Source organism: Lissotriton helveticus, chromosome 4_1 (assembly GCF_964261635.1).
Source record: "Lissotriton helveticus chromosome 4_1, aLisHel1.1, whole genome shotgun sequence".
Classification (NCBI taxonomy): Eukaryota; Metazoa; Chordata; class Amphibia; order Caudata; family Salamandridae; genus Lissotriton; species Lissotriton helveticus.
In genome coordinates, this window is record NC_136063.1 from 1,843,419,641 (window position 1) to 1,843,433,673 (window position 14,033).

Genomic DNA, 14,033 nt, shown 5'->3' on the forward strand with positions numbered 1-14,033 from the left:
AATTGTTAGCAATAAAGTTAGTATTCACTGAATGGCGCCATCATTTAATGGGAACCAAATATCCTGTAACCATATTTAGTGATCATAAGAATTAACAATGTTTTATTTCTGTGAAGGTCCTTACACCTCGTCAAATGTGATGGTTACATTTCTTTAGTGCATTTGACTTCGTGATTACATATAGACCAGGGTCAAAACAAATCCAATTAGACATTTTATCAAGATATGGCTACACTACTGAATCTAAAAAAGATATAATAAGTACTCCCATTTTTTCCCAGAGAAAATATTGGCTGCTATAGTACAAGCAGACTAGTTAAGACGGAACATCTGAATATAAATGTACAAGAATGGTTAAAAAATCCCCAAAATTCTATTCAAGATGGTTTACTCTATCATAATTCCTTATTATTCTTTCCAACCATTGAGTTACAAGAAAAGGTCTTAGCTTGGCATCATGACTCAGCCTTTGCAGGTCGCCCTGGTAATCTGAAAACCCTAGATAATTGCAAGAAACATTTATGATCGTCTTCTTTAAGAAAAGACGTTCAAAATACGTGGCATCCTGTCCAATTTGTGCCAGCAATAAATCTTCACATAAAGCACCAGCCGGGTTATTGCAACCATTACCAACCCCTCCAACTCCTTGGCATACCATAAGCGTAGATTTCATCACCAATTTACCAGCAGACAATCATTTTACAACCATTTTGGTAGCTGTAGATTATTTGTATTTGTATTTGTATTTTGTATGGGGTATTTCTAGAGCGCTGACTGTTGCTCCGGAAGGAGCATCCTGGCGCTGAAAACACGTGTATAAACCAAGTAGGAGGCTCTAAATGGCAGCCATTACGAAACCGCCTGGCAGACTAAAGATCCAAGTTTTTAAATCTTTCCTGAAGGCGTTTTCCTGTACTAGGAGTCTGAGGTTCACGGGCATGGCGTTCCAGGCCTTAGAGGCCAGTACTGTAAAAGTCTTTCCTCCTTTAGTTTTAAGCTTGAATCTAGGGATGTTGATTAGATTACCCCCCGATGACCTCAGGCATCTCGGAGGATCATAACAAGTGAAACGTCTCGTAAGGTATTTCGGGCCTGTCTTATTGAGGGATCTAAAGGCGGTTAGCAGGATCTTAAAAAGAATCCTTTTATGTAGGGGCAGCCAGTGAAGGATCTGAAGCGCGGCAGAGGCAGAAGATCTTCTAGATCAGTGGTTCCCAAACTTTTGACTCCTGAGGACCCCCATTGAGTCACCACTGGAAGCCGGGGACCCCCAAGCAATTTGTATGAGTTAAATTTCAAATATTAAAACAGTAATTCGAAAAAAATACACACGTGTGCACACAAAACAAATACTCAAAGTACTTAGGGGCAGATTTACAATAAGTGACTCATACATGCATATCAGCAGGGATGCGCCATTTATTGTGCGCCATGCCTCCGCCACCATTGATGCGCTGCATTTACAATGCTGCGCCTCATGGGGCAAAAAAGCACAGATGCATGACGCATATGTGCCTTAAAGGTGGCGCATTGCTGGAGTTGTGTCTCAAGCGCGACACAGCTCCAGCAATGCTCTGGGGGGGTTGAATCTTGTTAATGCTGCGTCAATCCTTACGCCTGCTTCAAGCAGGCGCAGGGTTTTGACGCCGCATGGGCCCCAAAGTGACTGAGTGAAATCTTGTAGATTTCACTCCGCCACTTTTAGGCGGCGTTCCTGCGCCGGAACGCCTTCTTCTGGCGCAGGGCTTTACAACGTGGCGCATCTCCCAGATGCGTCACGTTGTAAATACCCTGCACCATGGCGCATCTTTTGCGTCGCAGCTGCCTCACGAAAGAGAGGCAACGGCGGCATAAAAGAGGCGTAAGAGTCTTGTAAATCAGACCCTAAGGATTTTGGGGCCAGATGTACGACCATTTCATTTAGCGCCTCGCAATTGGCGAAATATTGCAAGTGACAAATTGCGAGTCGCTAATTGAAATGTACAACAGTGTGTTTAACACTGTTTCGTATTCCCAATGGGGTCGCAAATTGCGAGGTTCATTAATATTAATGAGCCTCTCGTAATTTGCGAGCCTATTGGGAATGCCAGCCCTCCTAGGTATGGTGCCTGCTGGGCTCTGCAGGCCACCATGTCTGGGACTGCTTTTAAATAAAGCAGTTTTTAAAAAAATGCAGCCCATTTACCATGCATTTAAAAAAAAAAAGAAAATGAAACGTTTTAGTTTCATTTTCTAAGGGCAGGCAGAGGTCCCTGGGACCACTGCCTGCCCTTAAAAAATAAATTTGCATGCATTTGCAAAGGGGAAGGGGTCCCCTGGGGACCCCTTCCCATTTGTAAATGCATTACCATCTACTTGAAGTAAGTGGTAATTGCGAGTGTTTTGCGACCGCAAAACATTTGTACATGGTTTTAAGACTCGCTATTTGGAAGGGAATGCCCCTTCCAAATAGCAAGTTGCAAAACCTATTTAGCGAGTCGCAAAAAATTGCAACTCGCGAAATAGGCAATGTACATGGCCCAATACGTTTTTAGGTCTCGCCTGTCGATGCGCATGCGCATCGAGCTTGCGAGACTATGGGGGCTTATCCACTCTTTATCCAACTTGCAAGGAATCGTGGCGATTCCTTGCAGTGCACGAGAAATTGAAGCTCAATGCGCATGCGCAATGAGCTTCAAAGCGCGTGCACAAGCCCCCAGCCGCCTGCATTGCCTGCTCTCTCTGTCACAGCCTCCCCCAGCTCCGCCTCCTCACTTTTTGATTGCACGGCCGTTAGGCCGTGCCTCCCCTACTCTACTCCCCCCTCCTTCTCCACTCCCCCTCACGAGTGTCACGACGCACCTCCGGATCCGCCCCCTCCCCATTTTCTCTGCCTGCCATGTCGCGTCGCATTTCTCCTCCCCCCTCCCCCCAGCCGCCTGCCTTGCCTACTCTCCCGCCCCCTCACTTCTTGATTGCACGGCCGCTAGGCCGTGCCTCCCCTACTCTCCTCCTCCTACTCTCCTCCCCCCTCCCCTTATCTGGCCTTCCCTCCGTCTGTTCCCTCTCCCCGCTCCGCCCCCTCCCCTGCCCGCAGTCTGTTCGAGACAAGACGAGAATTGAATTCCCTCTCAATAGGTAGGATATTTTACATTATACACCACTACCTGTAAACAAATGTGACAGAAAGGTAAAATAAAGTCACGTTCCAATTAGGAAAAACATTAGCTGTAGCTGGAGCTCGAGTCAAGGATACCCGTGTTGTACGGCATTCTTTTAGTCTGTATCATTCTTTAATCTGCTCTGCCTGTAAACGGTATATTGACAAACTAATGTAACCAAAAAGCTTGTGCTCAGTTAGTTCGTTGTGTATCAACACGTATAATGGGTGTCGGGAGAACACACCTAATGGGTCTGTCTTGAGAGTCGTCCCAAAAGCGATTCAGTTGTCGTCAGCTTCAAATGTTTTCCTCTGGATTCAATCGGTGTTTTAGATTTTTGGATCTGTATAAGTTTCATTATGTTTTTAACAGTTACATTTTACTTCACCGGAGTCTCGAGTTTATATTAAATTAAACCTCGGGGCCCTGTCCACTTATATTCCGTCCATACAGGGCTAGGTGAGCAGTGTCTTAAGCTGTGCGCAGGTGCAACAGAGTAAAGTATATTTGCGCGCTTGTCTGAAAGAGTAGTTCATCACAGTGTAGCCTCCTCCCTCGAATCACGCTGTGCGCATGCGATCAGTATTTCATGTTGCGCATGCCTATGGGATACACGCATGGTACCTTGATGAAGCTTTTTTTCAGGGAATTGTGTTCATAGTTGGGGTTTCTGGGTGAACCCCAACTCACCCTCACTCACCCTCAACCCCTCACCCTCAACATCAACCCCTCACTCACCCTCACTCACCCTCACCCACCCTCACCCTCACTCACCCTCACTCTCACTCACCCTCAACCCCTCACCCTCACTCACCCTCAACCCCTCACTCACCCTCACTCACCCTCACCCACCCTCACCCTCACTCACCCTCAACCCCTCACCCTCACACAGTGCAATAGGTCTCGGAGCATTTGAGTTAGAGCTTTTAGAAATGTTTATGGCTTTTTTTTTTTGTAATTCTTTAGCATTGGCTACAGGAAACAAAAATGCTAAAGATTTACAAAAAAAACCCATAAACAATTCTAAAAGCACTAACTCTAATGCTGCGAGACCTATTGCATTTCCAATGCTTGTTGCATGTGAAAGCGGGTTCACAAACCCGTTCACGCATATAAAAACGGATCGTACATCTGGCCCCTAGTATTTTATATTGAAGTAATAGCCCCTCTGTCACATGTATTTCATTTGTTTTATAGCATCTCTCATACCATTGTAGGATGTCAGAGCACTTTACATCACACACATATAGAGACATTGAATCGTACATGTAAATCAGTGTGTATATAAAATGTTTAAAGAGTGCCTGGTCTGGAAAAGCACAAACTCAGGATTCAGAACATAACACAGTGGCTAGCACTGACTTTAACATTAAAAATGTATTTCCACCCAAATAAATCTTTTTAGCAGCATCAGGATAATGAATAGCTGGGAAAAACAAAAGTTACTAACTGGTACCATGCAGTTTGCAAGCAGCTCTTTGATGACAGTTTATAGGTCCCTCTGCTACATTACGATTGTCACTTATGAAGTGCACAGTAACAAAAGAATCTCTGTGACAAAAGCAGTAACCACGAACCTATGCACATAAAATGCTGCTTTTTAAAATGCATGTTACACGTTCTTTGCAGTAGGCACATTAACCCTCTGTGCTACGTTAGTTAAGTCAAAGCTGCCACTAAACAAAACTCTCATCACGCTCCAGCAGGTACATTAATCACTGGCTTTATCTTGACACTTTTATTGCTGCTGGAAAGCTGCTAATTATACAAGAAACTTTTCTGTGCTTTTAAAACTGTTGCCTGAGGACCCCCTGGGAATGTGTCACGGACCACTGGGGGTCCGCGGACCCCAGTTTGGGAAACACTGTTCTAGATGATTTCAGAACTAGTCTAGCTGCCGCGTGTTGGACACTCTGTAATTATTTTAACATGTTTTTTTTTACACCGGCCATTAGGCCATTGGAGTAATCTAATCGTGATAGTATTTATCGAAAATGGCACATTTTATTCCACTACAAAAAATTCCGACTGCAGCATAATTTACTAACATTTTCATGGCAATCATAGTGCGCCTGCATGGCCTGCTGACTAAAATTGTGTCCAACAAGGGTTGTCAATTCACTTCTAAATTTTGGACAGACTTTTGCAAACATTTACAAATGGACATAGCTTTATCCACAGTCTTCCATTCGGAAACCGATGGTCAAACAGAGAGAACAAATCAAACACTATTACAAACGCTATGTTGTTTAATGGCTGAATTTACTAGCGAATGGGATAAAGCTTTACCTTTGGCTGAATTAATTTATAATAATAGTGTGCACTCAACTACACAATGTACACCCTTCTATTTTTTAAATGGCTATCATCCAAAGGCCTTACCAATATCAGTAGACTCATCCTTTACACCTGCAGTCACAGATCATCTCCACCATTTATTAGATATTCAAGAAAAGGCTAAAAAACATTTAAATAATTACAAAGAAATAATGAAAAGACAAGCGGACAAACACAGAAACTCTGCTCCAAGTTATCAAGTAGGAGAGAAAGTAGCCGCGTCGTTAGTGGGAGTACCTGCTGTGTGGTGGTGTGGGGAGGGGGAGGGCCAGGGTGGGTGGGTAGTAATATATGGATTACGGAGCTTTACAGGTAAGTAAACATATAAATAAATAAAACACATTTTGTTGCGCGCACTGCATCGCATTTGGGAATGCAGTGCACGCAATGACATTCGTTTTATTTATTTATATGTTTACTTACCTGTAAACTCCGCAATCCATAGATTACTACCCTCCACCCTGCCCCTCCCCCTTCCCACGTCACCGCCCGGCAGGTACTTCCTCTACCGACCGCGGCTGAGATAAAGTGTGGCTATCCCTTGGTGTTGCAGGATCTGCGCTTGCCTGGGTGGCTTCATTTCTTAATGAGCGCACCTTTCAGGTATTTTCAACCAAAGCTGAATCGGCGATCTGCTCATCTGCTTATGGCGTTCCGCAGGGGTCTATATTGAGCCCTTTAGTGTTCAATATTTACATCAGACCCCTTGCCACGATAGTAGAGGCCGCCGGTCTGTCTATTTACTCCTATGCAGATGATACGCAGATCGTGTTCTCCCTGTCTGACAGTAGGTCTCAGGACACCTCTGCCCTTAAAATCGGCCTTTCTCGGGTTGCAGCCTGGATGCAGGCCAACCTGCTAAAACTCAATGGTGAAAAGACCGAGGTTATCGTACTTGGCAAACATAAAGATCTGTGGGGTTCTAGACATTGGCCTAGTGACATGGGTCCACTGCCTACCCCCGTGCCAGTTGTTCGTAACCTCGGCTTTCTAATCGACGAGAAACTCTCGATGCGTCAACAGGCAACTAAGGTCGCTGCAATCTGCTTTAACACTCTACGCTGGTTGCAGAAGATCCTATGGATGCTGCCTGAGTCTACTCGTCGAACTGTTGTCCAGGCTCTTGTAATGTCCCGTATCGACTACGGCAATGTGCTCTATCTGGGAGCTGATAGAGCTACAATGAATATACTCCAGGTTGTGCAGAACTCAGCTGCCCGCCTTCTGTGCAATGTCCCACGCAGAATGTCTGCAACACAAGCCCTATGTGACCTTCATTGGTTAAAAATTGCTGACCGTGTAGCTTTTAAAACTTTGTGCCTTATGTTCAAAATCCGTCAGGGTTCTGCTCCCACATACTTGCACAATCTTGTCCGGCCATACCAGCCAAATCGTTCCCTTAGGTCATCAAATCAAGCCAATTTTGTAATTCCTAGAATTCGCTTGACAAAAATGGGAGGCCGCTCTTTTGCCCATTTGGGGCCGAAGATGTGGAATGCTCTTCCGCTGACGCTTAAAACGGAAACTAATCTTCTAGCCTTTCGCAAAAAGCTAAAAACTTTTCTGTTTTAGTTGGTCAAATGTTCTCTGCTTCTCCTGTTTTCAGCAATTACCTATCTTTCTTCTTTAGGCTGTCCCTGGCGCCGGGAAACCCTCTACGGGTAGCTGAGCGCAATACAAATTCAATAAAATAAATAAATAAATAAATATCCATTAAGAATTTAAATATAGTAGGTCCACGAAAATTACATCAACGTTATATCGGACCTTTTCCTATAAATAAGGTCATAAACACAGTTACTGTACAATTAGAGTTACCTTCTGATTATTCCATGCATCCCACCTTTCATGTGTCCCTGTTAAAACCTTATAATTCAGAAACCAGACAAGAACCTCCTCCCCCGCCGATCCCTATTGATGGTCATTTGGAATATGAAGTACATTGTATTTTAGACGCTAAGAGAATACAAGGCAAACTTCGTTATTTGATAGCATGGAAAGGTTACTCTGCTGATGAAAATTCCTGGGAACCAGCTTCATTTGTTCACGCTCCCAAATTGGTAAAACAATTTCATTGGCGATTCTGACAGAAACCTCGCCCTATAGGGTGGCCTTTGAGGGGAGCGACTGTTAGGGTTTGTACTAAGAACATAGCCCAGCCCCATACTGTGTAATGAGGATTGGCTCTGTGTGTCTTTTGTTTTTACTTTGTCATGAATAATGTTCCTTGTTTTATATTTTACTCTGAGGGGTTTTCAAGTTTGCCCCTTTTGCACAAGCATAGGCCAAAGTGACATTTTTGTACAACCTGATGCAGGAATAAACTATATATTCAGTTTGAGCTCAGGGGCTCATTTGCATAATCAGCATATTGCCTTAATGGCAGTTGAAGCATGCTTCCCATATTCTTCTAACCACACCCTAACTGGAGAACCCCACCAGAAGAAACAGTATAAAAGGCCCCACATTACAACAGAACTCACTTGTGCTCATTGAATCCTCTTCCTCACCTGATTTCCGGGGCAGCTCCAGTCCTGTGTGTTCCTCTGCAGTCTTCAAGGCACCTTCCCAGCGCGAGAAGTGTTTCAGCGGTGATCCAGCTTCGGCAGGGTTTCCTAGGTGACACCAATGCGGCAAATCTACCTTTCCGGTCTTGAGGGGAAACCTGTCTGATCTGCAACAAAAGAAATAGAAATCATAAATCAAGTAAGATCTTTGAAAAAGCTTGCATAGAGAGAAGTGCGCATAAAGGCAAAAAGGTAATTACCAACTCCATTTGTTTTTGCGAGTGTGTATTCTTTGATTTTCTGAACATTGTTTACAGAATCAAGACTTTGGTAATAACGAAGGAGCTACAAAACTGAAAGAACAGATATTTGTGCTTAATGAAACTTCCGATGACTTACCTTTGAATCCCTGAGCATAGTCCGGGACGCTTCTGTCGCCACAATCACAAATCTGAGCATAAAAAGAAAACACAAGAGGAGAGAAAGAACTTTATTGAGAGCATAGTAAGACTCAGTGAACATTGTGAATACTATTTGTATGTTTTTGGAAGTTATTATTTAATAAGTTAGTGCAAAGGTAATACTATATAGTGTACTGGAATAACAGTGCAGGTCAGTGATTGTTGTCATTTTATTTCCACAGATTTAAAGATAAGGATAATAGCATTTTTTCATAAAAACTCCTTATGGTGAATCAGAATCACGTTTTATACAAAGGTATCTTCTTGACTAATGTTATAAACATTTAGAGAAAAAGACAAGATATGGTTTTTATAAGAGAAGTGTGATCACATATTCGCTTATGTTTTAGATGTACTTGTCAACTCCCAGAAGTAAGACTTGCTGAAGGCTTTTAAGCTAGAAAGGAGTGACGTCTAATCAACGTGAGCCGTAACCAGAGGAGTGCTTCTTTTTTGTTTATTATTTTGTCCCATTTTTCCCCCTTCCCCTGGGAATCTATTCTTGCCAAACTGAGTTGTACATCCATTTGGGCTATTATATGTTTTTAGGGGCGGAAGAGAATTGGCGTCTCATCTCTCAAGTTGAACAACCTGGATTTCAGGAGAGTGAAGGTTAACAACATAAAAAAGTCTGATATATTTGACACTCCTTTTCAATATTCTTTGGGTTTCTGATCAATTGTGGCTTCAAGCTAGGGAGGCCACTGAAATTTGAGCATATTAGTACTTAAGATTTATCATCATGACACACTAGTGCGACGTCAAGAGCTACAGTGCTGAGGCACATTTTTTTAGGACACACCATTGGCTCCATTTTCAAATTCAGCAACAAGGTCAAGTTCAGTGACCTGACTCTGGTCATCTGAACAGACCACACCATAATCCACTTCTTCATTGATGCACCCCAACCCCCCTCTCCAAGGACTATCTACAACCTCAGACATAGTTGGAACAGGATAAAGTACACAGACTTGACTAAAACCCTTACTGCTCACCAACCAAACCTCATTGGAGACCAGCATGCTGACATTAAAGCCTTCAACAACTGTCTGAATTCCAGTACAGACATCCTAGCCTCCTGAACAACATCAGATACTCAAGAATGAAAACACAAGCCAGCTGGTACACAGAAGACCTTAGAAACTCCAAACAATTCTGCAAACAACTGTAGAGAACATGGAGCAATTCGGGACATCTTCCCAAGAAACGTAAACAGGTCTGCACTCACAAATTACCACACCCAACTTAACGAGGAGAGAAAAACAGCCCTAGCTTTTGGACTGAAAACAGCTTTAACAACTGCAAAGAACTCTTCAAAATTGTCAAAATATTCTTCAATGCCACAGCTGCCACAAACTCCAACACCCCTTTGCAAGACCTCTGCAACAACCTCCCCAAAATCCTCAGCATCTATAGCAACTTTGACCCCCAACATTAGACACAAGAACCAATCAACCAGCTGGCCACCACCACCAAATCAGACCACTGGATAATAAACTGGGAACCCCTCACCTCAGAAGATACTGCCACAATCATGAAAACAATCAACCCTGGGGCCTCCACTGACCCCTACCCCACCATATCTTCAACCCATGAGGAGCTCTCACCTCACCACCATCATCAACACATCCACCCAAAGTGGATCTTTACCAGACAACTGGAAACATGTAGAAATCATAGCTCTCCTGAACAAAAACCATGTCAAACCCCATAGAGCTCAGCAACTACAAACCCATCTCACTCCTACCCTTCCCATCCAAAATTGTGGAGAAAGCTAGCAAGCAACTCTCCAACCATCTTGAAAGATACCATCTACTAGACATCTCGCAGACTGTATTCCGCAACAACGACAGCACGGAAACTGTTCTCATCGCAGTAACTGACAACATCCAAACCATCATGGACAAAGGAGAAAACACATCAATAATACTATTCAACCTCTAAGCAGAATTTGACACCGACCAACAGCACCATTATCACAAGACTCCAGAACTTCAGAATACATGGCCCTACCCTGAGCTGGCTGGCCTCTTTTCTGTCTTACAGGACCCAGTGAAACAGGTACCCGCCCTACACCTTCAAACCCCAGAAGATCATCTGCAGAGTCCATCAAGGATCACCGCTGAACCCTCCACTCTTCAGTGTCAACATGGCACCACTCACTCAAGCTATAAGATCCCATGGAACCAAATTGTACCTTAAACAGACAATACCCAGTTCACCCACTCTATCACAGACAACAATAACACCATCAGGAGCAACTTCCACACCTGCATGTCTAACTTATTAAACTGGATGAAACAGAATTGCCCAAAGCTCAACACAGATAAAACTGAAGTCCTGATCTTTGGGAACAAAAGCCCTACATGGGACCCCTCCTGGGATTGAATCAATGTTACAAGGAATTTTGAGAGAAATAGTCAGAAGTCCTTACAATTAGCTGATCATGGGCTCACAGAAGTCAAACAGCAAATGCAGAATCAGGCAGGACTTCTGAAAAATGTATAATATAGTCATCCTATGTTGTTCCATGGTACCGAATCAAGCTACAATATTGTTTCAGATTCCCTGTGAGGCAGAGTGGGTCACTTTAGTGAACCTTTGTCAAGATTTCTTCTCATTCCAATTGCATGAGGACACTCTATTTCTTCTCTTTCAAAGGTAAAAAAAAGATATTTGGCATGGTGCAGTGTCCCACATGGGTATTACGAAAGTCCATTGATCTTTAATCAAATCTTAAAAAAGAATCTTGAGACAAACGCCCTGTAATTCGGTTCTTGTACAGTACATTGATGGCAAACTTGGGGTGTGAAGTACACATGAAGCCTACAAAAAGGATATGATTGCTTTGCTTAATCATTCGACTGCGAATAGAATCTAAGTGTCCTCGAAAAAGTTATAATACTGACAAAAAGAGGTCCTGTATTTAGGGCAACTCGTTGAGAAAGGAACAAGGACGGTGTCACCAGAGAGAGTTACTGCAATTTTGATTAACTGAGGAATGGTGCCACAGATGTGTGATAAGTCAGCAAATGAATGTAGGGAGATGAACCCCTGTAATCAAGAACCATGAAGGTAGATCTGGAGTACCCTTTAACAGAATGCAGCTGTTTTTTATCAAAATACCCGTTTGTAATAGGCTGAGATATATCATGGCCTAGGGTGCATTTCCTCCTCATGGGTGGAAGTCTACCCAACACAGAGAAATGACAGTCTCACTGCAGCCAAAATGCTGTTACAGGAACTCATACCAAGGTTCAGATTTCCAGTTTCTCTGGAGTCATACTGAGGGGATCATTTTAATAATGAGGTTCTTAAAAATGCTATGTCTGGCATTACAAGTTGAACAAAGATTTCATTGTAGTTACTGACCAGAAGCTTCAGGAATAGTCGAGCTACTGAATATCACACTGAAATCCTGTTTTGCCAATGTATGCACATCCACTTATCTGAAATGGCCAGGTGCCTTGCCCTTAGTTTTGAAGAGTCTCCGAAGCACTATTGACAGAAGAATGGGATTGTCCCCATGCTCAATACTCATAGGACATTTTATGTGACTGCTTGCTGTGCCTGCAAATGTGCTTGTAAATTTCACAGATTACTTGATTCACGAATAGTGCAAGGGTTGGCTGATGTGGTTCCTTCCATCTCTCACCAGGTTGGGGATGCTTCTGCCATCCCAAGTCAGGAGCAGTGCCATGACTTTAGCCCCGGTGATTAGGTCCTAATAATAAAGCACATTTTAAAATCCTGTTTGTAGGCAAGGTGGAAGGGGCCCTATCAGGTGATCTTGATCATCAACACTGTTGTGAAATGTGGTGGGTTACCCAACTGGATACATGCCCCACACACCCAGTGGGTGAGGTGCCTACTTGATGAGATGGTGGCATTTGAGGCAGGTTCCCAACCTCTTGTGTGCATGTGCCCTGGACGACCGAGGGTGGGTGGTGATATCCATCAGAGTCCCTTACCACTCAGGTTCCTGAAATTTCACAGAGTGGTATGGAAGTATCCCCTGAAGACAACGATCTGACGCCTGAGAGAGGGGATGCTGCAGAGCTACCAACAGTGCAACTGGATGACTCTGATGAGAGAACAGATGCAATAAGTGAAAGACTTCAAAGGAGAGACGAATTGCCAAAGAGTAGCGGACAACTAAAATCTAGTGTGTCACTTGAGTGCATATCAAAAACCATCATCACAGGAACAGAATCAATTGATATACGTGATATGGAAGAAGATTAACAGACATCCAGGAGATCTAAGAGGGAAAGAGTACCTTGTCACAGGTATTCAGCACCTGAATGGAAATATTATGTAAGCAGAGGGCCTGATTTAGATCTTAAAGGACGAGGTACTCTGTCAAAACAGTGACAGATATACCGTCCGCCAAAATATAAATCCCAAGAAATTGGGTTTCTATTTGAATGGATTGTGAGCCCTGGTCAAGCAGCAATCACAATCATTATCTGGGTAAGGCACACGCAAATCCCAAATTACCTGGTAGCTTGGCACAGAGCAGCCAGGCTTAACTTAAAGGCAATGTGTAAGGTATTTGTGCAACACTGTAAATAATAACACAGTGAAACCACCACACATTAAATAAAAAAACAAGACCAAAATGACAAAAATGCTATCAGTGGAACCAGAGTTGTGAATTTTAAAAGAATAAACTGCAATATAGCGCCTAAAAGCAGAAAACACCAACTGTTATCTGATCACTCCGGTCTGGGTCAAAGTCAAAAGTTCAGGCCTACCCCAATGGAGCACAGGTCAGATACAGTCCCAGCTTACTCCACTGAAGTTTCACCTTCTCAAGTTTGGTGCCAAGAGCCCCGTTTGCATTGGACAGGGTCGCTGGGAGCAAGGAGAGTGTTTGGGGCGGCACACAGCAAGACACAAAGAACAGATCTGGCATTGCCGATGGGCGAGCTGGAGATTCACATTGGTGGTCCCCTGTGGGCTGACAATGCTGCTGTGCAAAGAAACAGGCTTGCAACAGTTAACACTGATTTTCTTTGTGAGTGGCACGGTTCTGGTGCGAACTGGCCCATTTGCAGAAGAGCCCAAAAGCTTGAATGTAAGAGCTCAGGAGCCACAAAAGGGTCCAGGGCCTAAGGGGGTTCAGGAATTCATTGAAGAGGGTCCAAGAGTTGTTGGGAATCCTGTTATATCCCTGAGGCTAAGTTCAGGAGGCCGGCAGATAGTCCCTTTGAGTCAATCTGGAGTCTTGGGTTAAAGATGGAATCGCAGGTCTTCATTCATCCCCAGGCAAAAGGGCAGCAGGTAACAGGTCAGCACAGCAGGGTAGCAGTTCCTTGTAGAGAGCAGTCCATCAGAGTGGCACCCCTTGTAGCCGGACAGCAGTCCTTCTTCATGTCAGAGTATCTACAGGTTCAGAAGGGTACTGAAGTGGTGGTTTTTGAGGTCCTTCTTTTATACAGTGGTGTCCTGGCTCTGGAAGGGTGGGAAAGCTTCTAGACAGTGGCTTTAAAGTGCATGTAATTCCCTGCCTCCCCTGCCTTGGCTCCAAGATGTCTGAAGTGACAATGCAGGGTTGTTAGACCCTTTCTGTCAAGACTAAACAC

General features: G+C 43.8%; 1 protein-coding gene across 13 annotated transcripts in view; it reads right to left on the minus strand.

Moving 5' to 3' along the window:
- Positions 1-14,033, minus strand: part of LOC144829388 (uncharacterized) — a 335,948-nt gene that overhangs the window by 296,827 nt on the left and 25,088 nt on the right. For all 13 annotated transcript variants that reach the window (XR_013610646.1, XR_013610645.1, XR_013610644.1 and 10 more), the window contains 2 exons: positions 8,384-8,435; positions 7,988-8,151 (listed from right to left, as the gene is read on the minus strand). Coding sequence is in view for 9 of the 13 variants with exons in the window: in XM_078688496.1 (XP_078544622.1) it covers positions 7,988-8,151; positions 8,384-8,435 (216 nt within the window). In the remaining 4 variants the exon portion in view is untranslated. The remainder of the gene's footprint in view (positions 1-7,987; positions 8,152-8,383; positions 8,436-14,033) is intronic.